General features: G+C 42.0%; 1 protein-coding gene and 1 long non-coding RNA gene across 4 annotated transcripts in view; one reads left to right on the forward strand and one right to left on the reverse strand.

The window, feature by feature from the left end:
- The window catches only part of SIK2 (salt inducible kinase 2), a 42164-nt gene extending 23578 nt beyond the window's left edge, over positions 1–18586 (forward strand). Inside the window, exons 5-15 of one of the 3 annotated variants that reach the window (XM_042831922.1) lie at positions 1868–1992; positions 3920–4043; positions 6546–6766; positions 8047–8199; positions 10315–10479; positions 13080–13308; positions 13875–14141; positions 14276–14439; positions 15452–15565; positions 16184–16275; positions 17701–18586. In XM_042831922.1, coding sequence (XP_042687856.1) covers positions 1868–1992; positions 3920–4043; positions 6546–6766; positions 8047–8199; positions 10315–10479; positions 13080–13308; positions 13875–14141; positions 14276–14439; positions 15452–15565; positions 16184–16275; positions 17701–18289 — 2243 coding nt within the window. In that variant the 3' untranslated portion in view covers positions 18290–18586. The other 2 variants (XM_042831923.1, XM_042831924.1) reach the window with 2 other exon arrangements.
- LOC122167388 overlaps positions 1–20811 on the reverse strand; it is a 42394-nt gene extending 21583 nt beyond the window's left edge. Inside the window, exons 1-2 of the long non-coding RNA XR_006171030.1 lie at positions 20772–20811; positions 5548–5676 (exon numbers count right to left, since the gene is read on the reverse strand). This is a non-coding gene — a long non-coding RNA (uncharacterized LOC122167388). The remainder of the gene's footprint in view (positions 1–5547; positions 5677–20771) is intronic.
- Between the last annotated feature and the right edge of the window lie 4422 nt (positions 20812–25233).

The raw sequence follows: 25233 nt of genomic DNA on the forward strand, positions 1-25233 counted from the left end.
AGCCCGTAAACCTAAAGAGGCACCAGCAGTGCCCAGTATAGCGTCTCCTAACCACAGTGCATATCAGTACTGCTATCTGCTGATTGGCAGCACCACACACTAACGTACCTCTGAGTCAGGCAGCAGCTGATAGGACTAAATCAACAGACTGACCACTGCATATCAACATGGCTGACTTTCACAGCATTCTTCCTCAAGTCACACCAATATGCTGTATTACTTTGTGGGAACTCCAAGGGTAAAAGTGTTATCACTTATGAAAAGCAACACAAAGCAACTTATAGCCTTCTACTGCATGCTCTGCTGCAGTGTGTAGGAAGAAGGGGCAGGGAACAGCTGAACCACTGTTCAAGCAGTAGTTGCTCAGGGATGAACACAAACAGCATCACTGTGCTTGATGGTTTTTGCACACCAATCACTTGGTAATGTTCTGTTCTGTGGTCCTTCTGGAGATACAGCCAAATTGTGAACTGAAGCTAGTTTGCCTGAAAGTTTTAAATCCAAAGAGTGTTCTCCTTATTATCAGATCTCTCACCTTGAGGACTTCTCTTTTATTTTAGTACTAACAGCACTCGGGTGTCATGGGACGTATGGGGTGTCTGCAGCACAAAGGGAACAGTGGACTAAGAGAAATGTGGCTCCATTGAATTCTATGGGAAGTGGAGCTGGAATTTTGACTCAGCATATGAATAGGTCTATCCATATAGTGTACTTCAGAGGCTTTTATTAAAAGCCTGAAGAGTAAGACAAGCCTTGTATTTTAATACCAAGTAGTGCTGTTGAAGCAGTGTGTTCAGAATGGGTATCTACAGTGGATGTAGGAGGTACTTCATTTGCTTTATTCTTCATTCTTACTGCCCCCTTGATGTATGAACCAAGCAAAGAGTGAGAGTGATGGTAGGAAATAAAAGGAGCTGTAAGGTCTGTGCTGTGAAGATCTCTGAAGACTGAGAAAGGTGAAGTGACTGACAGGAGAGCAGCTACAGATCAGACGCAAGGGAGTTTTAACACCCACATGGAATTCTGCATTCTGAAAATGATCAGCCTTGGTTCAGTTTCTAAGCCAGCTTCCTCAATGCTATTGTTGTTTGCTGTTTTGTTCTAGTAAGAAAAAAAAAACCCATGCAACTCAGGAAAACAGCAACAGGGTAATCTACCGTTTGTGGCAGGCTCTTTTCTGGCTTCATCTCTATATTCAATTGTGGCTGTCATTTCGTATTTAATTATTGGATTGATATCAGTAATGCTGAAGTCCGGAAGTCTGGTTTCATGTTAAGCTGTAGGAAGCCTTTTAAAAGAATGGCTCAGTTGTAGACTAGTAAGGTTTACTGAGAGACTGAAAGAGCTATGGGCAATCCTAGGAGCAGAGCTTCCTTCCTTGCAGAAGGTTGTGTGTGCTTGTTGCTTTTGGCAGAGTTCCTTCTTCCCATCTACAAAACTGATGCTTTTGTTATCAATTTTGTTTATTTAAGGCTAGAGAGTACCTAAAGAAAGCCCAGGGTATCTCAGATTCAGCACTGTGGCTCAGGTATCTCTTCGCAAGTAAATAAGCTCATACATATGGGTGACATTTTGTTGAATTTTAGTGATAGCTGTTTATCAACTCAGATTTAGCAAACTGCTATAAGTTTACTTAAAACTTCTATAGGTGTTGTAGAATATTTTAATGATTATGCCATTGTGAAAATAGCAGTAGAGGACATTCAGCATTCTAATAAATGCTTGCAGTGGGAGTAATGATAAAAGGATTTATGATACAGCCTTTTATGAATGAAGGTGAGCTTTCAGGCCCAGCCTATGCCTACGATTATTCGGTGTGTCATGCAGTTGGCATCTGGAGTGACTTTTCCCCTTCATTTCTCAACAGATTTTGGATTTGGAAATTTCTACAAGAGTGGTGAGCCTCTGACGACGTGGTGTGGAAGCCCACCATATGCAGCTCCAGAGGTCTTTGAAGGACAGCAATATGAAGGACCCCAGCTGGATATCTGGGTATTGCTATTTTATTTACTTAATTTTAAGTGGATTCAAGTCAACTTTTGGGTAGCTGGAGTAAATGAATTGTCTTTGAGTTTTCTTAAGCTGCAGACAACTGTTGCTCTTTAGGTTTACTCCTTGATGTAAAAATGCCTCTTAACACCAGATAAAATTAAAGTTACCTATCTACGTGCCTGTTAAGTATGTTGTAAATCTGTGTAAGCATATCAGAGGAAAGCCTGCACCTCCTGCAAAATCTCCCTTGTATGAATGCATGAACTTTGCTGTTTATGTGCCTCTGGTATTTTCTGTGTTAAGTGGGGATTGAACCTGTTCCTGAAGTTGATGGGACTCAGAGCAGCTGAAACTCAGAAGAGATGGAGAGATGATGATTGCTTTCTTCTCTGAGTTGCCTGTTTCTGAATCTTTCTGTGTGCTATCAATGCAAGGGAGTCACCTTCAGTCTTACACAATTGAAAAGGGATAAGACTGAGCCAAAGAAGTTTTCTGTGCCCTTCATCTGTTGTCAGCCTGCTTTGTCATTCCAAATTTTTATTTATTTAATATTCTGCTACTTACAAGACATTCACTTTCTGAAGCAACCAGACACAATACAACTTGGCAGCCACTGCTCTGGTATTAGGTTTGCGGTGATACTATTACACACTTCATAACGTAGGCACTGACATCTTCGCCAAAGCCTGGTAAGCAAACGGTGCACAGAAGGTCACCTTTCAGCTGCTAATTAAAATGATGCTAGTTCTTTTAACAAAGAAACACTGTGCTTTTATGTACATAGATGCATACGTGCATTTGTCTATCAATGTTATCACACATATATATGCTATATCGCACATATATCACGCATATAAATTTATCTACATATATATGTAGACATATTAAAAAAAAAAAATAGGCAATTGCCTTTCTGAATCTCCAGTAATTGACAAATAAGCCTACAGTAGATGTCAGTTTTGAACATCAAAAGTGAATCTCTGAGCTTTGGTAAATATTTCTAAGTATGTGTGACCCTAAATTATTAACAGAATAAACCTGCTCACAAAGAAAAGCAGGCTGTTTATAGTTCAGATAAAGCTTATCTGAAATTTAGCTTCACTTATTTTCTGAGATGATTCTGTATCTCTAAAAAGTTTTAAGGTAAATGTTAAATGTTTTCCTTTTTTCCTCCTAAGAAATTGAGTGCTGTGACTATCTGCTGCAACTCATGGCATGAGAGTTTGGTGTGGTTATTTCATTTGCTGTGGCTATTTCATCTTGTGTGGTGTGATATTTTTCTGGCATCTGCTGCAGGACGATTTCCACTTGCAGTGCCAATTAACTTACGTGCTTCACAAAATTAGTCTGGCAATTGAATGAGAGCCCTTTCCCAGATTGTCTCCTTTTGTTCATTTTACACAATCCCCTATGCTCAGAGTACTGTACACAGCAGTACAGATCCATCTTTCCCTGAAGATCGCTGTTGATAAAGATACCAGGTTTGTTGATAAGGATGCCAGGTTTCTTACCCAGGTTTCTGCAAATTGGTAAATGTGAAACGTTTCTTATTTTAAGTGGCTGCTGTTTGAGGTTTGCTTTTGTTTGAATGACATTCAGAGCAATGGTTTCTGATTCTTACCTTAGTTTGGGCTTGCTCTGCAGGTCTCATTTAGTCATCTGTCATGAGCTTCCTGCTAGTAGCCAGAGTCTCCAGCATGCTATGCTTCAACTTACCTGCTTATTGGCACAGATACTGCAAGCCTAGCCACTTGGGGTTTAGTGTTCTAAGGTCTAACAGTCTTCAGAATTCTAACTCTACTATGTATAAATTTCCTGTTTCTCTGGGACATAATTTACAGACTTTTCTGTGACAGGATTTGGCTAACCAAGCTCAACTACTTTGCTTGAAGCCTGAAAAATGAAAGGAGTATTCTCTTTCTTACAGAGCATGGGTGTGGTTCTTTATGTTTTGGTCTGTGGAGCATTACCTTTTGATGGGCCAACGCTCCCCATACTGAGGCAGCGAGTTCTGGAAGGAAGGTTCAGGATACCTTACTTTATGTCAGAAGGTAATGGCTTGTCTTATATTCTTGCTATGTTAAACTTTGATTAAATTCTAGAATAATCTCTGTTGCAGTACAGTGAGGGTGGTATATCTGCCCAGCAGATTGCAGTACAGCAAATTGTTTCTCATTTTGCAAAGAAACACAAGTAAAAGCCTAGGTGAGCTGTATGTCTTTGCAATTAGGCTACTTCTCCTAGGTAGGCAAACCAGCCCGTTCTTCCTGCAGATTGCAGTGTGGCTTGTCCGTAGACAAGGAGAAAATTGAAATAGAAGGTGAAGGATCTCTCATTCTACTGTGACCAGGAATATGGGGACATAGGGGGAGAGGCACATTTGTATAGCAATTAACTTTCATTTTACAAGGCCGTAAACATTTTAATCTGGGAAGAAAATATGCTGACAGCAATATCACTGTCATTTCTAGGTTGTGGATTGAGCATTTGACAGTGTCTGCTAAACAAAAGCAAAGAAGTGCACAGTGAATTCATATGCCAACTTCTTGTACTTGTGGCACTCCCAGACACAACTGACTGTTAGATCTCTGCCTTACCTAACTGCCCCATCTGTTGGGTTTCCCTCTGCCATGTGCCTCTCAGATGAGAACAAATTGGGCCATTTTTGCACAGTTTGATGGTGTCCTTCAGCTTCCATTTATTAAAGGGTCTCTAAGCCTGATTACTTCAAAAGAACTTTTCCTGAATCAAATCCCCTTTCAGTATTCTACTTTTTATGGGATTTTCTTTATTTGTTTTAAGGGAATTAAAAATAATTTTTCAGTCTGTTGTTCAGCATTCTGTGGTGCAAAACATTCTGGTCCTCCCCTTTTTCATTCTGGTGGTGTTTAGTGCATGCTGCACCTGAAAATAGCTGCTATTGTACAGCTGATCTGGTTAGCTCAGCTATTTGGTCGCTTTTAGCAACACTGCACTGCAGCAAGCCCTCAGCTTCCTGGGCACAGTCTGCAGCCTGCTCTGAGTTGTGCTGTGTTTGTGACTTTGCTGATATAAGCACGTGAACTAGATGCAAGAACCTCTGTGCAGGTAGCAGCTGTGAGTTAGGAGAGGACAAACTGAAGGTTAACCATTGTAGGGGAACATGAATAAGGAAAGGACAAGATAAGGGTTAACCAATGTATAGGAATGCAGGTAAGCAGGATGTGAGGCCAGATAACATCTCGACACTCAATTGTAAACTTGAAGAAACATGACACAACAAATGGGTCAGGATGGGATTACTTCTGTTGAAGACAATGAGCTTTCATCCCATGACCACCAGGAGACCCCCACTGCCCATGGCGCATGTGCAAGAGGAGCGACCATATGCCGGTGGGCTCTTGGAAATTTAATGAATATGTATGCAAATTCTGGGAAAATCATTGATTATGTATTAGTTTAGCCTAGATCTTTACTAAGGTTTTGCCCTACATTCTGCAAGTTAGGTGGATCTATCCCCATTGCATCCGGTGTCTGCGCAGCACTGAATAAACTGTACCTGCTTTGTAATCTTACTTGAGTTACAGAGTTTGATTCCACACGTCAGCTGTTGCTGTGATTGAGGTGCAGATGGGCTGTTTCATTTCCAGCTTTGCAGCTTCCTTTGCTGATCACATGGTGTTGCAGGGAGTGGGGAGAATTTGCCTGTTAGCAAAACATGGAAACCGAAAGAGATCAACAGGAGTAAATAGCCAGAAATCTCTCTAAACTATCCGTCATAAATATTTGAGTTGGCTGGCTCATAGCATCTTATGGTCAGCTGGAAATGCAGGACAGATTGGTAAGCTTACATTAGTTAACTTACATTGTTATACTGACTTTTTATTGCATGAGAACTGTGTTCATCTCTTGTACCCTCATCTCCCAGAACCCAACTGAGATCTATGTGATCACTCTTTTTAGTACTGTTGAATATGTAGTGGTCAGAAAACAGCAACACCCTGTTATATTCAGAATCACTGTGGCACCTAAAGCACTGGTTGTGCTTTGATCCTGGAATTAAAACAGGTAAAACTGCTCTTTGCCATTGGCTACTATTCACAGCCACAGAAGCATTTTGTGAGCATTGGGGTGAAAATCTTTAATAGTAATCAGTTTAATAATAAAGCTTACTTTTGCCAACCTCTTGTTCCATAAGCCTGGACAAGCTATTTCAGAATGCTGGAGGAAGATGCTTGTTTCCCCACACACATTTCCCAGAGGTTTTTGAAGCTTTATCAGTTAATGTTGGCACTCAGGAAGCACAAGCAGCTTCAAAATGTTACCTCGCCCCTTGTGTAGGAGCTATGTAGATGTAATGGCACTGTGCTTTAAAGAAGCTGGGTCTTTTTTTCTTCCCTCTTGTGTGACTTTTAATCTTGTTTTCAAAGATTGTTGTAGCCCTCAGGAAATGTTTTTAGTGCCGGAGTCAAGTAGAAGAGAGGCAGCTTCCTGTTGTCACGCTCTTTCGGGAGGTGTCAGGTGAAAATATGCAAACAGTAAGCAGGCTGGTAATTTGTTTTACTCCCCAACAGATTGTGAGCATCTGATTAGAAGAATGCTGGTCCTAGACCCATCCAAACGGTTAACGATTGCTCAGATTAAGGAACACAAGTGGATGCTGATAGAAGTTCCTGCCCAGAGAACTGTTCTTTATGCCCCAGGACAGGAGAACCAGCCTTCCATTGGAGAGTATAACGAACAGGTTCTCCGGCTAATGCACAGCCTTGGAATAGACCAACAGAAGACTATAGAGGTAAACCAGTCTTGAGCAGTTGTCCATGGAAGGGAGAGGGAGATCACAGAAGTACTAAGAAGTTACATGTTTCCCTCCAATTCCAACCTGTGCTTCTTACTAAATGTAAATACTAACAGACTCCTTGTGGAGTTAACACAGTCGTTTCTTTATACAGTGGTTGACGCTTTTAACCATTGTAGAGGCTGCACTTGAGTACTTCCTGCCAGAGGAGGCTTCTCTGCGTTATAGAGGCCTGGCTCCTTTTGTTTCTAGTGATTTGGGATGGCCAGTACATTCAGGAGGTCACTCATCTCAGTCACTCCTCTGTTCTCAAATTTCTGAAGGCTTGGGACTGCTCCTTAACATTAGCTATAGGTACTGCTGCACACTGGAATACTGTGAGCCTCGTGATTTACAAAGGCCCCTATACTAAAGCTGATGCTTTTGTTGAAAATATCCAAATAATTTTTGTCAGGACGTTATCTCTGATAAAAGCAGATTTTATTTGCAATTGCAATGGCGGGTGTCCCGGAAGCAGGAGCACCTCTAAGGACACAATGACAGCTTTTTGTACCTTGTTTCCTCCTTTGCCTATCCCTCTCCCCTGTTTCCCCAATGGCTGGGTGCTCCAGGTTCATAATCTTATCAAAGTTTACATTTGTTAATTGGTGCGATATCTGGTGTCAGTCAGCAGCCATCCTGTTGTTTCCAAGATGTCTCAGTGCTCTTTTTGTCGTATTGATACGGTGATTTTCTTCATAGAACCATGACACTCTGAACTCCGTGACACAAAGTCTTCTGTTAAACAAAAAGCATGGGGAGGCGGGGCTGATGCCAGGCCCTCCGATGTCTCTTCAGGTGCTTCTTTGGGCAGGGCATGACTTGTTCTCTGGTTTGATCCTCATTTAGGATATTCTCACAATGGATATGACAAAATACACATATATACACTGTATACTGAGTATGCATTCCTAGGGAAGGTTTGTGTAGAGGATAAGTGATGCAAACTATCAGAGTAAAGTAGAAAGACTCCCAAAAACAACTGTGACAGTGGAGACCATGAAATAAAAAATATCCAATTCTAATGCAGAAACAACATTTGATTCTTACACTTTGCTTAGTACTCCAATTTGAAACTTTCTCAACTCCAGAACAATGTTTGCATGCTGTAAACCCCTCTTCAGTATCTTTTTTTTTTTTCTTTTCCTGAGATGACAATTCTTGCTTCTTGGTCTCACAGAATGTAAAAAATAACCTGTATTTGACTGCACATAAACTCTTGCACTTTTCTTTTTCAGTCACTGCAGAACAAGAGTTATAACCACTTTGCTGCTATCTATTACTTGTTAGTGGAAAGACTCAAATCGCATCGAAGCAGCTTCCCTGTAGAGCAGAGATTTGATGCTCGCCAGCGCCGCCCAAGCACCATTGCTGAGCAGACAGTAGCCAAGGTGAGGTCTCTTTCTAGGCAGATGTGAAAGTTGACTGACTTCATTCTGAGTCCCAAAATGCAAACAATGGTTTAAGCTTTAAACAGGTATTCGAGTGCTTTAACCTTAGGTTCCCTTTATTCCCTCTTTTCTCTTTGTTTTGCTCTTAACATCCCTTTTGTCCTTTTGGGCAGCGCTTTTTTGGCAATACGGTTAAAGAGAAAGCTTGTGCTTCAAAGAGGAAAGCTTCCATTTTTGAGAATTTCTAAATTTTTGCTTGGAAATCAATGGTTGGAGTATTAGAGAAATACAATCTGTGCAATGCTTGGAGTATCTTTAAAGTGATCCACAAATAAGCCATTGAATTTATGGAGGGGTCTGCTGGCAAGGGGGCTAAAGCATGAACGCTCTACAGAGTGCTTTTAAACAGAGGCAGTCCAAAAAGACCTGTTGAAAATAAAATTATTTTCTCACCTGCTGTTCTCTAGATATGCTTTCTGTTTCCCTGAATTATAGAGGTACCCAAGAGAAAATAGCATTGATTTGTCAGGTTAAGAAACTAATTCATTGTGTTATTACATGGCAAATATGAGAATTACTGTCATGAGACTCTTTGTTGCTCAAGACTCAGGTATGTTCCTAAATAAGGTCACTTCTGCTGAAGTTTGTGCCGTTTTTTCTTCCTGTTATGCAGCAAAGGGATTTCTCAGCATGGTTGCAAAACCTCTGAGCATAGACAAGCACAGAGCTATTGAGACAACTAATTGATTTAAGTCTTAAGAATGCTGTGTGTATTTTATTAGCAGCGGTTGTGTGCTCCCTACATCTGGTGTCAGCCCATCCATTGCAAATGGCTGTCCACTTAGCATCCCTTCTAACTATACTGACTGTTGCAGCACAGGCTCTGCAGCTATTCAGTCTACTTCTTCCCTTGTGATTTTCTTCAGAAAGAAAGGTCATGCAGAGTTTATCATGTCATATTCCAATAATACTCAGGTATTTTTTTAACATGTTCTTTTATTTCATTAGGCTAGACACAAAAGTAGAGCTTTTAATTTCTATTAATGCAAAACTGGAAACGTGAAAGACTTGGCCTAAGATTACTCAGATTATTGTTATTTCAAGAAAATACACTCTCAAGTTTATGGCCTCATAGGTACTGTACTGCTGCTGTATGGAGCAAGTACCTGGGCCCCACTTCCAGGAGAAATTGCAACTAGTCTGCTCCTGTTTTGCTTAAGACAGCAAAACATTGTTTTTAGGTTCTGCTGAAATTAAAGCCAAACCACCTCAACTATGAAAACCCAAGTCCATGCAAAATCTGACTGACAAAGGTTAATACCAGCTGTGTTCTTAGATGGTAGATCTAAAGACAGAAAGACATGGTATTCAAAGGCAGATTATTAATTATAAGATGTATTAAAAGTAGGTGAAAAGAGATGAGCAAGGAGGAAGAGAGAACATAACAGGAGGTAGTTCATTATTGTACCATGTTCAAGTTTTCTATATTCTATAGCCACTATTCCTGCTTTTTCTCAGGACTGCAAGCAATTGTGCAGCTATCGTGAGCAACAACGTAGCTTGTTTTTACACATGATGGCACCACAGGCTCCAGTATAAGACTGCTTGTTTTATTTTGGATAGACAAGTTCTGTGTGTCCTGCATGTCAGGAAAACAGTGGCTTTCACTGGTTGTTTATCCTATTTTCCTAATTTTGCCATGCTTGCCTTCACTGATGCACACATCTCCTTTCAATAGTTCTGTTCTATTCTTTCTTATTGTTTTTCAGCAGGAATCAGTGCATGTTAGAGAAGTCATTGAAACCAGCCCTGATCCTCTTGGTAATATTTAGGGTGTTATATGTATAGAAAGGAATTATAGCATGTCATATGTAGGAGAGCACCAAAGAGTCCCACTTTCCTCGTTGCTAGTAAGTGCTCAGCTTCGATAAGTAGTTAGTGTAATGACACTTTTTCCCCCCAAGTTTAAGAATGTGATACATCAAGAATGAGGAAACGAATTCTCGAATTCCGCTTTGGAGGTGGGATGGGAATTGTTTGTTTTTAATTTGTGACTTTGTACACTGTTTTCTGTCTAAAGCTGTTCAGTTTTTGGAGTCCTTTCATTTCTTTTAGGCACAAGCTGTGGTGCCATCAGTGAACTTGTGCTCAGAAAACACGAGGCTGCTACGGTCCCCAGGACTTCCCCCCACCTCAGGAGCAGAGGTCTTTTCATTCCCTCCGTCCAACTGCCAAACAGAGACGGCATTTCTGGAAGAAGAAAGAGTCAACACACCAAAGGTACACCCTAGCTTCACCCTACTGTTGTGCCCAAATTCAGTAAGACTAGTAAAACATGGCTGCCTTTTAAATTACTGCCTTGCATCTTGTACAACTTTCTGAGGCTCAGTGGCTGCTTCTCCACGTTGGCAGCCCTTCCTACCAGTGCACTGCTCTTCCTCCAGACTAAGAGCTGGACTCTGCACTCCCTGCCTGTTCTTTATACTGAAAATCTAGAGCAATCCACTCAGCTAATCACAAAAAAATCAGACAAATGAGAACAGGAGGGTTTAATGAAATCTTCAGCTGGCAATGGAAGCTTGTGATTAAGTCATTAATAGATCTTTTAAGTGTAGTATTTTATATATCAATTTCATAACAAGCTAGTCAAAACAGTTGCATTTTTTTTAGTTTCTGTTGAATGGTAAATAGTCTGCAGGACCTCCAGTCTGTCAGAGCCTAATAGAACTTCAGCATTTCAGGTAGGTTGTAGGGCTCTCAGATGGGCCATTCCTGTAACTGGAAATCCCTGTAAAAAGTAGAACTGTTCAAAAAAAAAAAAAAAAAAAGCCTATCCCATCTAATAGGTTCTGCTTTCTTTAATCAGACTGGAAGACTGTGTGTATGTTTCCTGCACCTCCACAATTAATGGATTAAGCTGACTCAACTAATGTGATATGTCAGCTCTGCAGCCCTAGAAATGTACAGTTACAGCTCAGCTCTGAAGGGAGCCATATTCTGATGGATTTTGTCATCCAGCTTTGAGGTCTGTCACAGTACTCTGCAAGGTAGCAAAGAATAAGTGAAATGCGTGAGGTTGGCAGCATGGGTACAACACAGCAGCTTTTATGAGGATATTGCTCAGAAGAACTGTATTTGTGAAGTGTGTTATTCCTGTGAAATTTTTGTTGTTCTCTCTCCTGTTATATCACATTATAACTTTAATTTTAGCACTTCACATTTTTCCTGCTATCAGGCAGGGTTCTGATCTCAGGCTTGCCATTTTGAGGGTTTTACTACTCATTTGCTGGTTAGCTACTGAGAGCGTGGTCCTGGTTCTCGTCACTGCTTTAATTAACTCCATCTATGGGTCCTTACCGTCTGAAAAGCAAAAAGTATTTCAAAGAGATTTGGAAATTAACTTTTCAAACTTAATTTTGTATGCACCATTGCTTTTGCAGATGACATCTGGCCAGAGTAAAATCAGTAAATGGTGACTACAGTGAGGTGTTAAATCACAAATGGCTTAGGAATATTTCAGTGTCTATCTATTACATGCCATATCTGCTAAAACTTCCGAGCTCTGAGCCACATGCTGTGGTACTGCAAAGAGCTGACAGCCCATGTGCTCTCCTTTCTATTCCAGCAGTTCACTAAATATTCTTTCCAGCACTACTGCTGCCATGTCACTAGAAGGCTTTTGAGTGGGAAAGTCACAAATGGAAAGTGTGCAAGGAAATTAGGCTTAAGGATGTCAGCTACTATTTAAAATAGATGCAGCAGATGCAGAATTTTTCCATGCAAGAATCATCATTATACTGAAGCTCAAATTAGTGAAAGCATTTCTCAGTACTGTTTTAAATACTGTCCTGGAGTAACTGCAATATAGTCTGCTATTGGGACCATCTGTTAATAGCTACTATTAATGCAGTGAACTTTCTTTTCCAAATACATGTATTTTCAAAATACCAGAAAACATTGTTGAATACAATTTACCAGTCTTATGTAGCATCATCTACAGCAGTGTAGTTTTACATTAAATGAATGTGCTGTTTCATTCGTATTTTGCTCAATCTGAGCCTGCCAAAGCTTGTGCAGCGGGATAGTACTCAGAGCTTCTAGAGTATTGCAGAATGCCAACAGTATGACATGGGCCGTGGTCCTCAGCACACCAGTAATTGCATATGGAATTGGTTAAGGTACAAAAGAATTCAAGACAAAATGACTAAGAGTAATAAATACAGAAATGTAATTCTAGGAGTGTTTCAGATTGGAAAGGGCCAGTATTTCAGTTTGGGAAGCAACGCTAACTTCAAACCAGATGAAGTTGCTCGGAGATTTAACAAGCTGTGTGAATTCAAGAAGAAGGCTCCCCAGACTCACTCTGTTTATGGAACAGCAGTGCAAGTCCAATGGACTTCTGCTGGAAGGAGTACACTTACTGTATCAATCCTGAATACACTTCTGTGGCTCTGAAAGAACACCAATTAATTAAATACAAAAAGACCATTTATTTAATAGTTCTTATTTGATAACAAAAAATGAGCATTGGGAATTTGAATAAATGAGCACTGAGCAAGGGGAAGCAACAATATTGATAATTCTGTAAATATTTGTATTTGTAGCAGAGCTGGCAAAATTAGTTTGCTTCTTTGGTTTAAACAAGAAAGGCCATGGAGAACTCAGTGCTGTGGAATTGAGTATTCAGATTTAGGGAGTCAATAGCAAGGGGAATGGCATTGGTGATACCACCTGGGAGATTTGTTTTGTACAACTCTTCAGCAACTCAATGGGTTCTAGGAAAACTGCCTTCACCCTCCATGACAGGCAGAGATTTCTCATACTTTGGCATGCTGCTGTGTGCAAGTAATGGAAAGCTGTCTGTTCCATGTGGTATTTAGGTAAATGGCTGCCTGCTAGATCCCGTGCCTCCCATGATGATTCGAAAGGGATGCCAGTCACTGCCAACTAGCATGATGGAAACCTCAATCGATGAAGGAATAGAGACGGAAGGCGAGGCAGAGGATGACCCTGCGCAGGCATTTGCAGCCCTGCAGGCAGCTCGCTGTGGGAAGCGGCGTCACACCCTGGCCGAAGTCACCAACCAACTAGTGGTGGTGCCAGGCACAGGTATGGGCCTTACACACATACGCAAACACCTCAAAGCATGAGATCAGTTCCGCACAGCCCCCAAACCTGCTGAGCGGGTAGTATGAAATCAGAGCAGCAATCAAACAGTTGGCTGTGGTCATGTACCAGTAGCAATGGGTGAGGTCCTGTGAGTTTGCTTGTGCTGTTCTCACATAACCAAATGTCTCCAAGCCCTTTATCCCCTAAAGACATGCTGGAGGAGGAGGATAGGGCATGCAAAAACCCCCAGATTCTTGGGTACTGCCCAACCAGCAAGGTGACAGAGCCTTTCAGCTTAAGCTGTGATCCCATCAGAATCCCCTGCAAGAACACTGATTGCACTCTCAACAAGCCACTGAACATCACCTGTATGGTGTCTTATTGCTGCACTCATGTAAAAACCAGTAGTAAGAAACCCCAAGACATTCCAGTGCTGTACATATTATGATTACTTCTATTGTTTCATTTTCTCTAATGGAGGACATGGCAGGAATAGCTCGAGCCCATGGCATTTCCTAATTACTGCTGTACTTTCCTTCTATTTTGGCTTTTGGTTTTTGACACAGGCAAGGTCTACTCTTTGGATGAGAACTCCTCTCTGGGCAGCAGCATAGAGTCAGAGTACAACATGGGGTCAGTGCAGAGGAATGTGGGCCTGCTGGGCGATGCCCCTCCGCTGAAGGATGTGGTGCCGCTGGCAGCACCGTTCCTGGGGCTGCGGCCGACCAACCCCGCCATGCAGGCTCTTGCATCCCAGAAGCGTGAGACTCACAACCGCTCCCCTGTCAGCTTCCGGGAGGGGCGCAGAGCGTCGGACACTTCCCTCACACAAGGTAACCATGAGGCCCTAAACTTGCTGTGTTCCTACACGGCTCTGACTGCACCACAGCTGATCTTGTGCTGCTGTGCCAACCAGACATGAAGTAACTCATTTTCTGACGAGGGCTTTTGCACACCTCTTCTACAGGTATTGTAGCATTCAGACAGCACCTCCAGAATCTGGCACGAACCAAAGGAATCTTGGAGCTGAACAAAGTCCAGCTACTGTACGAGCAAATGAGATCAGAAGAAGAACCCCTTCTGCCATCAGCTGCCCCCCAGCTTCAGGACCTTGCTACCAGCTCTGCACAGGTACCACCCTTAGCATAGCTGTCCCCTCCAGGTGCACTGCTGTGGGACAGACTGGGGGGGATGAGGTGCTGTGGGGAGTCTGAGGAGAGCTGCTCATAGACGCATCTCCTTTCTCTCCTCTCTGGCTCCTGCAGAATGGAGAATGGGTACTTGCAGGTTAGCCTCTATATTCTTGGGGTGTCTGAGAATCTTGGCAGTTTTCCAAATCTGATATTTCATTATTACTTTTAATTTGAATGTTTCAGATGTAACATATCTCAATTAACATCTTTCCATGTTGGAGTTAGCCTCCACTATATATAACTTTAAGGAGTGCAAAAGCTACGTGATAAGAGCTTGATTTGTGTTGTGAAAGGCCAAATTGCTCCTGCCAGTTCCCTAACTATGTGTTTGGAATGGAACAGGTCGCAGGAAATAGGAATGTGAAATCTCTGTCAGACTCTGTGAATGAAACGGGCCAGCAGCACACATGCACTGCAAGCACCCATGCTCCAGGTCAAGCCTGCTGTTCCTTTCTGACTGCTGGAAAACTTCAGTTCTGACAACAAGTTGTAAAGTTTCCCCAAGAATTTCTTGCTTGCTATATGCATGCCAGAGTGCTCACAGTGTTCCCTCCTACCCCTGTGCTGTGCATGTCCTTCCCAAGTGCTATAGAAATCTTCTTGTGTTCAGTTCTGAAGCTGTGCAACGACAGCTGACTCAACTCTGAGCATGCTTTTGCACAGTTTGCTACCACTTTACTTTTAGTACTCCAGAGGGCAAGCAAGTCACAAAGTGTTATATATAATGTGGTTTTAGTCAGAGATGTAAGCCCTTGGCAGTTTGCAGCACAGATAGCTCAGAGCTTTGTCACGTGGGCTGCTCAGCATGCAGTGAAAAAGTGATGGGTGACACCGGGACCCAACTCCAAGAGCAGCAATGGAATCTCTGTCCAGGGGAACTCCACAAAGAAAGGGTTTAGGCAGAAAAAGATTTTTTCTGGGGATGAAGCTTTTCCTCCTTCTTTCTGCAGGAAGAAAGACCTCAGCAGCAGGAGGCTGCGGCCACTTTCCCCAGTGGTGCACATACCCCAGTGTTATCCCGACGGCAGAGCTTAGAGACACAGTACTTGCAGCACAGGCTCCAGGTACTATGCCTTCCCCACCATTCTCAGTCAGGCACTGTGTTCATGTGTCTTTGGCCTTTCAGATCCCATTATTCTTCTTGAGTCAAATGCTATCTTAGCAGGGAACAGCTGAATTTGAAATTATGCTGTATGTTTCTCCTATTGCACAATGACTCCAATTATGGGAAAATCAGACTGTATTGCTGGAATTTTCCTACTTGTTCTTTTACTGCGGAATGTTATTAAAGCTATTTGAGGTGGCTGCTGATGAATACTTGTTATCTGTGTTGCACCCTGAAAAGGGGATGCATCAGGATCTGACGAGCCTCCACCCATCTTCTGTTTCTCTTCCAAACTCCCCCTCTCCCCACACCCCCCCTTTTTTTTCCCCAGCTTCTCTTCCAGTTAGGAAGAATTTTTTCTATGGACTTATATGATACAGTCCATCATCAAAAATGTTCTTTTTCCAAGGGATAGAAGTCAGTAAGCAGTGATAGCTGTGGTTTTAGACAGCAGCTCTAGTGGCAGCTTCTGAAAATGAAGGTGGACACTTAAGCCATCATAAGGCGAGGCAATCTTCTTTCACTTGCATTCTGGACTGAACAAATACAATTTAAAACAGTGCTACCTTACTTGCAGAAACCCACCCTACTATCAAAAGTTCCAAACACTTGCCAGCTGTTCTGCAAAGAATTGCCCCGGAGTCTGGAACAGCAGTTACAGGAGCACAGGTAAGATTTCAAACTACGCGTATAAGTGACTTATCCGTACTCTCAGTAGTAATGAAAGAACTGAGACAGACTTTGTCTGATTAGGAATTCCTTGAGAAGGAAAAATTCACTTAAAAATTGTTCAGGTCAATTTTACAGAATTACAAAAAATACAAATTGCTGTGCTGCAAGTTTTGCAATTCCACTAGGGCGCAGGTAGACTGACAATGCCCACATGCCCACATGCTTTGTTTAGTGCTGGCGTGCGAAGGGGAAGCACAGCAGAAGTTACTTCTTGCGCTGTTGTGCTCATCTTTTCCCTTGCCGTCCCCACCACTCACTACACATTGCACTTTTTATGGTAGGTCAGAGCATGGCTCATACCCTTTCACCTGCTTGAGAGCTCTGCATTCATTTAGATATTTCCCACCTTGTTCCTATGACCTAGTAATCTTACTGTGAAGAAAATGAGAAGTAAACAGAGTTTTTCTTGTCAGTGAAAATTCAGAAGTGATGCTCCTTTGAAAAAGTTACTGTAGAGAAAAAAAAGGAATGAATGGATTGGAATTGTGCCTTTTTATAACTGTTATAATGTATTATGGCAGACAAGCTTTTAATTGACAAGTTAAAGAGCTGTAAGGTTTTTATGAGCTCATCATTTGGTAACTATTAAGCAAACAAAGAGGATACTAAACACGTGTCCATGTCACTAAATTTTGCAGAAGAATTGGAAAACGAGAAAGGAAAACAGCAACCTAGCTACATTCTTTATGGAACAAAAAGAATTAAGAAATAGAAGTATGAAAATACTACTTGATTTCAAGGAAGTATGTAATCTAGAATTGCTTTATAGGTCACAGACACTCCTGACAACTGATTAATCCTAATCAAGGACTTAACTGACAATACTGACAGTATTCAGAGCAGCTTGATACATTTATTCAAGACTAGGATGTCTGTGCAGAGAAATAAGCTGGGAAACAAGAGATTCCTTTTCTGAATGCTATCAGCATACGTCAATAGCGGGTTTTCTATTTGTATGTGCTTAGGGAATTGGCTGGCAAGAGACCTCCCCTTTGTCATATCACAGGAATTTTCAAAGGTAGCTGTGTAACCTGACACCGTGTTGAAAATTCTTCCAGTTTGCAAGGAGGTCAAAGCTGTGAAGTTTTGTAAAACTTCATAGTGAGGAGTGCAGTTCAGATAGAAGGAATATGGGGGAGGGAAGCTTTGTTCACTTGCCTTAGTAGCTGGAAAAGTACAACTGTTCTGTTCACAAGTTCCGCACACTAAATTTCAATAAATAAAAAAGGTTGACTAGGAATTTTCCATTTCTGCCCTTTGCTCCCTGCTGGAACTGTAGGAGTGCAAGTGTAGCAGCACTGATGCTAGTGCCTTAACACTTGAAAAGCCAAAAAATAATTGCTGTTTTTGTCCTCGATTCAGACTGCATCAGAAGAGACTCTTTCTCCAGAAGCAGTCCCAGCTGCAGGCCTATTTTAACCAGATGCAAATAGCCGAGAGTTCGTACCCAAGGTCAAGTCAAATGCCACTTTCATGCCAGGAGGAGCAGCAGCCATCAGCACAGCAGCAACCAACCCAGTTCAGCCTCCAGCAGACTCTAAGCCCTGTCATGGAGCCTTCCTCAGAACAAATACAATATGACCTCTTCCTCAGTCACTACCAGAAAGTACAGCTGGAACCACCACCGCCCTCCCTGCTCACCAGCTCATCACGATTGTCATCACCAATTCAGCTGCCGCCGCCACCACAATCCTTACAGTACTCCTATCAGACTTGTGAACTGCCTGTTGTCACCTCTTCTGAGCCAGACTACCCTGACCAGTGCCAGTATTCCATGGACCCAGCACAGCAGAGCAGTGTAGCATTGCCTGACAGCCAGGGCAGCTTGGCAGCCCAGGAGCCACAGTCAAACTACGATGCACTGACCCTCTCAGAGCTGCCCGGACTCTTTGATTGTGAGATGATGGAAACTGTAGATCCCCAGCACAGCGGCTACGTCCTGGTGAATTAATACCATGGGTGTCTAACATGAGAGTGGAAGCCAGGGTGGATGGAGAAGCATGTAAATTTTTGGCTTTGTTCCAACCCTAAAGTTTCTGATCCTTCAGTCAACAAGGGAACTAAAAATCCACCTGGCCAGAAAAAAGCTGGAGATGGCTAGAAGCATGTGGCCACCAGCTTCTCCTTTCAGTGGCTGGGGCTAGACAAACAGTTCAGCTTGGTTGCATAAAGAACCAGTTTGTGTAGAAGGAGAGGAAAAAAAAAAAAAAAAAAAATATATATATATATATATAAAGGAAGTGGCCCCTTCCAAAAACTTTGATAGTCTGGCAGTGTTCACCTAGCATTTGCTAGGAGAAAAGAGAACGAATGCATATTGCATTCTACTTCTTGGCAATAAAAGCAATAGTTTTCACTGAAATTCAGACTTAATTTGGGTCTGAGCTGATAGCAAGTAGCATACTGAGCTGAAGCAGTAGTGAGGTGGATCCAAAGGAAAGTTGCACTTCGGCATCCAGTTTCTGGTTAAGCTACTGATCTGCGACTGCTCTGTCGTAAGTCTAAGAGAGCACCAGGAACCTCAGGCAGCCTCTGCTTCCTCCTGCTAGCAAATAAACAGTTATTTCCCAAGCCTGCCAAGGAATTCTTAATTGGTCACTAAGGGAAGCTTCTGGATATTTGTTAAGTAATGTACTGACTTGATAAAAGGACACTTGGAACTGATCCAGGGCACAGTGTTTTCTAGAGGCTTTGGGTGGAGCTGAGAATACTGAAAGGTCAAGGATTAGTAGCAGAGGGACAGGCTAAGAAGGACAGCAAGAGCTGCAGCCAGTGGCATTCAGAGATCTACCTAGGTGATGTTGGAAATCACCCCTTGCTGCAGACAGACTGTTGTGGAGAGTTGTGTCTTGGAGAAGATCTATCTGACCTTCTACGGCATTTTAGAAACAAACAGTGTTTTGAATTTGCAGTATGTGTTGCTGGTGGTTTATTGAGCTTTGTATATATGGACAATTATTTACAGTTTTAGAACTTAATGAGCTTAAAAAAAAAAAAAAAAAAAACCCTGTGAAGTGATAGTGCTGTGCCTTTTTTCAGTTCTTTATCAGACTGTATGCTTTTTTTTTCTGAAGAAATAGACAATACCCCATCTACATCCTTGCTACTGCCAAAGTCCCTTCAGAGCACACGTTCCACTATGTGGAATGTAACGTTGAACTTTGTTAGCATTTTGATTGTCTCAGTATATACAATATACTGAAAGTATTACAGCAATATTGAGCATCAAGAACTGTTACGTACTACTTCAACAAATACAAAATTCAACAAGCAGTTGTGTCCCCAGAACTTCCAGTCAGGAGATGTTAGTTGTAGGAGGATTGTTTAGGAATCTGCACTAAGTTTAGATCACTAATTTGGAGCTCATCTCAGGTCTTCAAATGTTGTGGGTTATTGTCTATCTTTCTCCTGTAGATGAAGCTTGTAGCCAGTTTCAGCCCTTTTCTGAGCAAACTTTAAGCACAGTTGCAGATTCATTAAAGCACAAATGTTGGAGAAACTGTGCTGATGGCACATGTAGAGACCACTGTTTACTGGAAAATTTCTCTACAATATAAGTTTAAAGTTAAATAAAAGATTTTGACACTACAACTAAAGAGAGTGGCTTCAGGACATGTAGTCACTTAAAATGGATAGGCAAATGTTTCTAGTGTTTTTACATACTGCAGCAAAGCACAGGCTTGGAGAGATAGCAGGAGGAAGAAAAGAAAAAAAAAGTACTTGTGATTGGTTGGGTCCTCAGTGTGTGTCAGACCATAGATCCTACTGAACTTCAACAAGGAGTTCTCAAAACTACTCTCTTTCACCAGAAAGGTGAATTATCAGCCAGCATTTACAGCAATAAGACCACGCTTAAATGTGGAATAGACTTCAGTCACTGCACTGTAGGCTCTGTGAAGGAGGGAAGAGTTTAACAACTGACAGAAAGTACCTTGTTTTCTGTGTATGACAATTAGAGATGTCATCACTGTTGATACAGAGCCTGCTCTGATACAGCTCCAATTCAGTCGTAAGTGCTCACTTCTACCTCTGATATCAGAACAATTCTCAAGGCAAAAGCAAAAGAAAGTTTAAGGAACAGCAATCACATCTACACACTACTTACTTTTTTGATAAAAGAGAGCTGGAAAACTGTTGTTTAGATAGCTGAGATAGACACATTTCTTTTCAAAGGGAATTCACACAATTAAAGCTTTTTCTGACAGTGCAAATAGCTGCAGAACATAGAAACCTCAGTGCCCCCCTGAAGTGACTGACAAAAGGACAGGAAAGAGATGAAAACCACCGCAGCATAACACACCAGGCGTATCATTATGGCAGAAGAGAAAAGGAGGCTGTGTAGTCAATGAATATAAAGATGTTATAATTATGAAATAAACAAGAGAGTTTGGCAAAGCAGATTATAACAAAAACAGAATAGATAGAAAGCTTACCCTCAATCTGGGCTCACTACAAAATTCCAGAGGAGGGATCTCCAGAAGAGATCCTCCCCCACTGGTAGCCAGCTCTTCAATGGGTCTAGGAGAGGTGCAGCCAGGCTCCACCCCTTCCAGCAGCACAGGTGGATTGAATTGCCTTCACCTGTGCTCCATGACTGACTCATGGCTCACCTCAGGTGATCAATCAGAGGTTCAGGCCGTGACTCAGCAGTTCCCATACAGAGGCAAAGAAGTCCTTTCCTTTCATTCCTTTTCTATCCTGCAGTTCTAAGATCAGACAAGTGCTTGAGGAACCATGCAGCAAAAACTGTCACTGGGACATACTCAGCTGTGGCAACAGGCCCAGTTTTGCATCAGGAGCTAGCTTACTGCCAAGCCTATAACCACTTTCCTCCCTGTGCAGCTCCATTATACCATACATTTTGGAAGTCAGTGATAACTCAAGAGCAGAATTATGTGATTCATTTAACAAAATGTGCCAATGAGTCTAAGCTCAGCTGAGCTTTGCAGTACTGCTAAGGGGAAAGCTATGGAGTTTTTGAACATAGTTCAGACTGTTACCCTCAATCACCACCCTATTTACTATTTCATGCAATTTCCTTAAGTCAGTTAGAATAAAAGGCTTCTAATGCCTTTTAATACAGCAGAGTATCCACTGGACACCACTTTGTAGTCATGCTACTTCAAAGTAGTTCCTTTGTTCAAATCTCTTACGTCTAACATTAGAGGACAGCATACACTACTGTTAAGAGTAATTATTAGCTTTATTATCTTGTATTACAGGCTCCTTTGAAGAGACTTTGGTGCGATGTATATGGGGTAAAAATTTCATATGGAGAAAAGTGCAATATGTGTGTGTGTGGTACGTTCTTTAATGTATTTTTTTAAGGAGTTAGAGGGTTTAGTCTCTGCTTTGGGATAAATGCACTAGTATTGTGAGCTCCAGTTTGGTAAGTTCATCTGTAGTATTTACATGCAACTGATATGCTGGACTCTGTGAAGCAATTACAGTGTATTGATACAAAATAAAGAATACGTACATTTCATTTTCAAATATGTAGTGAGCTACCATGGCTTCTGCTGCTCAGTGTTCTTTAGCAGCCTCTTTACATATTATGTTGCAGTTATCCCTGACACACCACACTTCAAATCACAAAAAAAAAAAAAAAAAAAAAAAAAAAAAGCAACACACCTACTGCAAAGGATGGATTCTCTAGAATTATTTGGCTTCCTACTGTTTTAACACACATGGAGTTGTTGATACTACAGACTCTGCAAGGCAAGTCGAGAAAGCATTCTAACAGTTTCACAAAGGAAAAAAAACTGCATGTCTTTATTATCTTTAGTTCTGGAGCAGGACTCCAAAACTGGCAAGGCCAGCGGTATATCAATTTGACATCGAAAGAGGAAAGTTATTCTCAAAAAAATCACTACTACTTTTGTCATTGCTCCCCATCAGTCAGGATAAGTTATCCAAGAGGTTATGCAAAAGCAGTTTAATGTAGATCATACAATTCTAATTCCTAGGAATGCTGTGTGAATGTTTCATGAAGAATAAAGAATCAGGCAGTCGATGGGACACTGAAGTCTTTTCCAGAGACCGGAAAGATTGATGCCTCAAGATTCTTACAGTACTTCGTACTTTCACTGGCAGAAGACTTGTTCAAAATGACTTTAAGGTGAAATGACAAAACAAGGGAAAGTTGGCAGAAGTTTCCCTTCTGTGGAATCAGAAGCAAGATTTGCACTTGGCCCAAAATTGTCCAATTAATTTGAAAACTCCTATTTCCTGCTCTTCCCTTTCTCTGCACTGACAGTAAGACTGAACTGGCCCATTAAAGACCTAAGAAAAGAAGCCCCACTCTGAGAATTCAACAAGTTACAACAATTTACAAATTACATCCCATTCACTGCATTCCTTGAAACCTTTTACCCTGAGCCGGTATAAAAGGCTTACTTTGAGCCTAAGACAACCTAGGACCTTCCTCTTACAGGAGAAGCTTCATCTTTCTACAACTATAAGCAGCAACAATGAAAAATTAAGATTATTCCTCTGCTTGAAGCCCTACACCACTGTCCTGTTGAGGATGAAAAACTAAAGAATGAACCTCAGCAGTTCTCTTATAATTTAAGCTGAAAGCTTATGTCTCCAGAAAAATTGGGCAACTCCAAAGAGAGACTCTGTGGGAAAGCACAGTGCCATGCTCCAAGGAGAGGGAGAGTTGGAAACACGATCAGGTAAGGAAAGCATTATATCTCAGCATCTTCCACAGAGCTGCAACAACAGTTATATTACAGGATAGGTCACAGAAGTGCACATGTGAAAATATCCCAAGATTTCTTTCCTTGTCATCTCTAACATAACTCCTGTGACTTCAAGGGTTTCTTCAGTAGCAAGAAATGTGTGATGCTTAGAGACCAAAAGAAAAATCAGCATAAAATCCAGCAAGTTCATCTGGCCTACCACACTGAAACTCTGCTGTCCCTATTGCATTTGCTCAGTGACCTCAGCTACAACTGGCTATAAACAGCTGCACCTCAATACAGCACTTTGGGTGACACACTGTAACACAAAACACTCAGCAACAGATCTAGGAGGTCAGTACTGTTAAAAACTGAACAACTGACTGATCACGTTCCACATTCCTGTGAATCAGAAGTGTCAAGAAGCCTCAAGACTGTGAGCTCAGACTACAAGAAATGCTTATGTGCCATAAGCATACACCAAGCTCAACAGGACCAATGCATCTGCTGTGTCCGCTTTCCCACGTACTCTGCTCCTCTGCTGCCTCTTGATGCAGTTTGATGTGATGACCCCAGCAAAAGGGATGCAGGTGCTTTGCCTGCATGCCCTGCTTACCCCTGACCATCAGTTGGTGACAGGAAGGTGCTCAAGCTGCACAGCCTGGAGCTGTTCATCCTCTAGCAACACTGCAGATAGGCTACATATGGGACAGGAAGAAAGGAACACTTCTTCCCATACATATTTGCTATTAGCAGTCAAAGCAAAACTAGAGAAGGTCACACCTCAAAGGGTTGCCTCAGCTAACCTTACAAGCTGTCTGGAAGACACTCTCACCCTGAAATGTAAAGGTTAAGCCCTTCTTACCCCAGTGGAGATGGGAAGAAGCCCTCCCCTCTGGACTAAGTTCCAGCCTGCAGGCAGGGTCACATCTTTTAAGCCCCTTGCATAGTGTTCCCTACTGACTGCAGGCCAGCAGTGCATTCCATTTTGTGCAGCGTGGCTGAGGTTATGCAGATGTATCAGCAGGCAGGGCTGTCATGGGAACACAGCCACACTGGGCAGCAGCTGACTGTCAGCACCATATGTGCATGGGGCAAAAGCAGACGCATACACATCACTTCTGCTATATTGGCTTTCGCAATCTGAATTGCAAGGAAACTTAGTCTAAATTTGGAGCGTGATTTCTGTGAGTGCAAGCTTCATCCTCTGCTTACTTTCCACCAGTGTCCTGAACACATCCTATACAAGCCTCGGAAAACTCCATCCCCAAGTCCTTCAGTACAGAACAAAGCAAAGTAGCAGTGAGGGATGTTAGCTGAAGGAAGAGTGGAGAGAAAGCCTAGGGAAGAACTGGTGCAGAACGTGCTGGAGTCCTCAGAAGCAGAGAGTTGAAACAAAGAGGCACAGCAGGCCAATAAGCAGATTTCCCCAGTTTTGAAGCGGGGAATGCAAGGTGAGATGGGATTTGCCAGTGTATTTCGGTATTGCTACACAGGGTGATTGAATGCAATGCTATGTGACAAGCAGGAAGCAGAACAAAATTAGTATCTGTGTATTTGCTAATGAGGGAGTACAGTATAACTGCTTAATCACTGGTAAGAATTCCCTACACAAGAAAATGAGCTTCAAAACAGGATCAATTATTTTTCCCCCATAAATCAGGGTGTGTAACTGGCCAATGCCACACAGATTCTATAGTCCTGACCCCAGTGAGGACAACACAGAGGGAACATTGCCAAGCGGGTCAGCCTGGCAGAGAGGGCTGTCCACTGGGACAACAAAAGGCTGACACCTCTCCTGACTCAGCTTATTTTCTGACAAGAATGTCAGACTGCATGTCTGAAAGGGAGGTGATATGTCAGGAAACTCACATTAAATATGATGAAAAGAAATTACTAATTGGGTAAATCTTACAGAGAATCAGCTGTGAATTAGGAACAGAAAACCTCAAAGGAATAAGAATTGGGAAGCAGAACAGAGAAATGAGGCAGATTCAGCCACTAGAGGAGCAGCCAACAGGGGCACAAAGAGCAAATAGCATTGGCATGTGTTTTAGCACAGCAGAGACATTGGGAACAAGGCAGAAACGAAAAGGAAGACTGATGAACTGATACCGAAACACTTTACCTGGTATCTGGAAGAAGATAAAAGCTAAACAATAACATGGGACAGCACAGAAATGAGTGTCAGGAAACTAGATCCAAAGCTGAG

Source organism: Centrocercus urophasianus, unplaced genomic scaffold, assembly GCF_019232065.1.
Source record: "Centrocercus urophasianus isolate 14NV4802_14NV808 unplaced genomic scaffold, USGS_Curo_1.0 seq_37, whole genome shotgun sequence".
Taxonomy (NCBI): domain Eukaryota; kingdom Metazoa; phylum Chordata; class Aves; order Galliformes; family Phasianidae; genus Centrocercus; species Centrocercus urophasianus.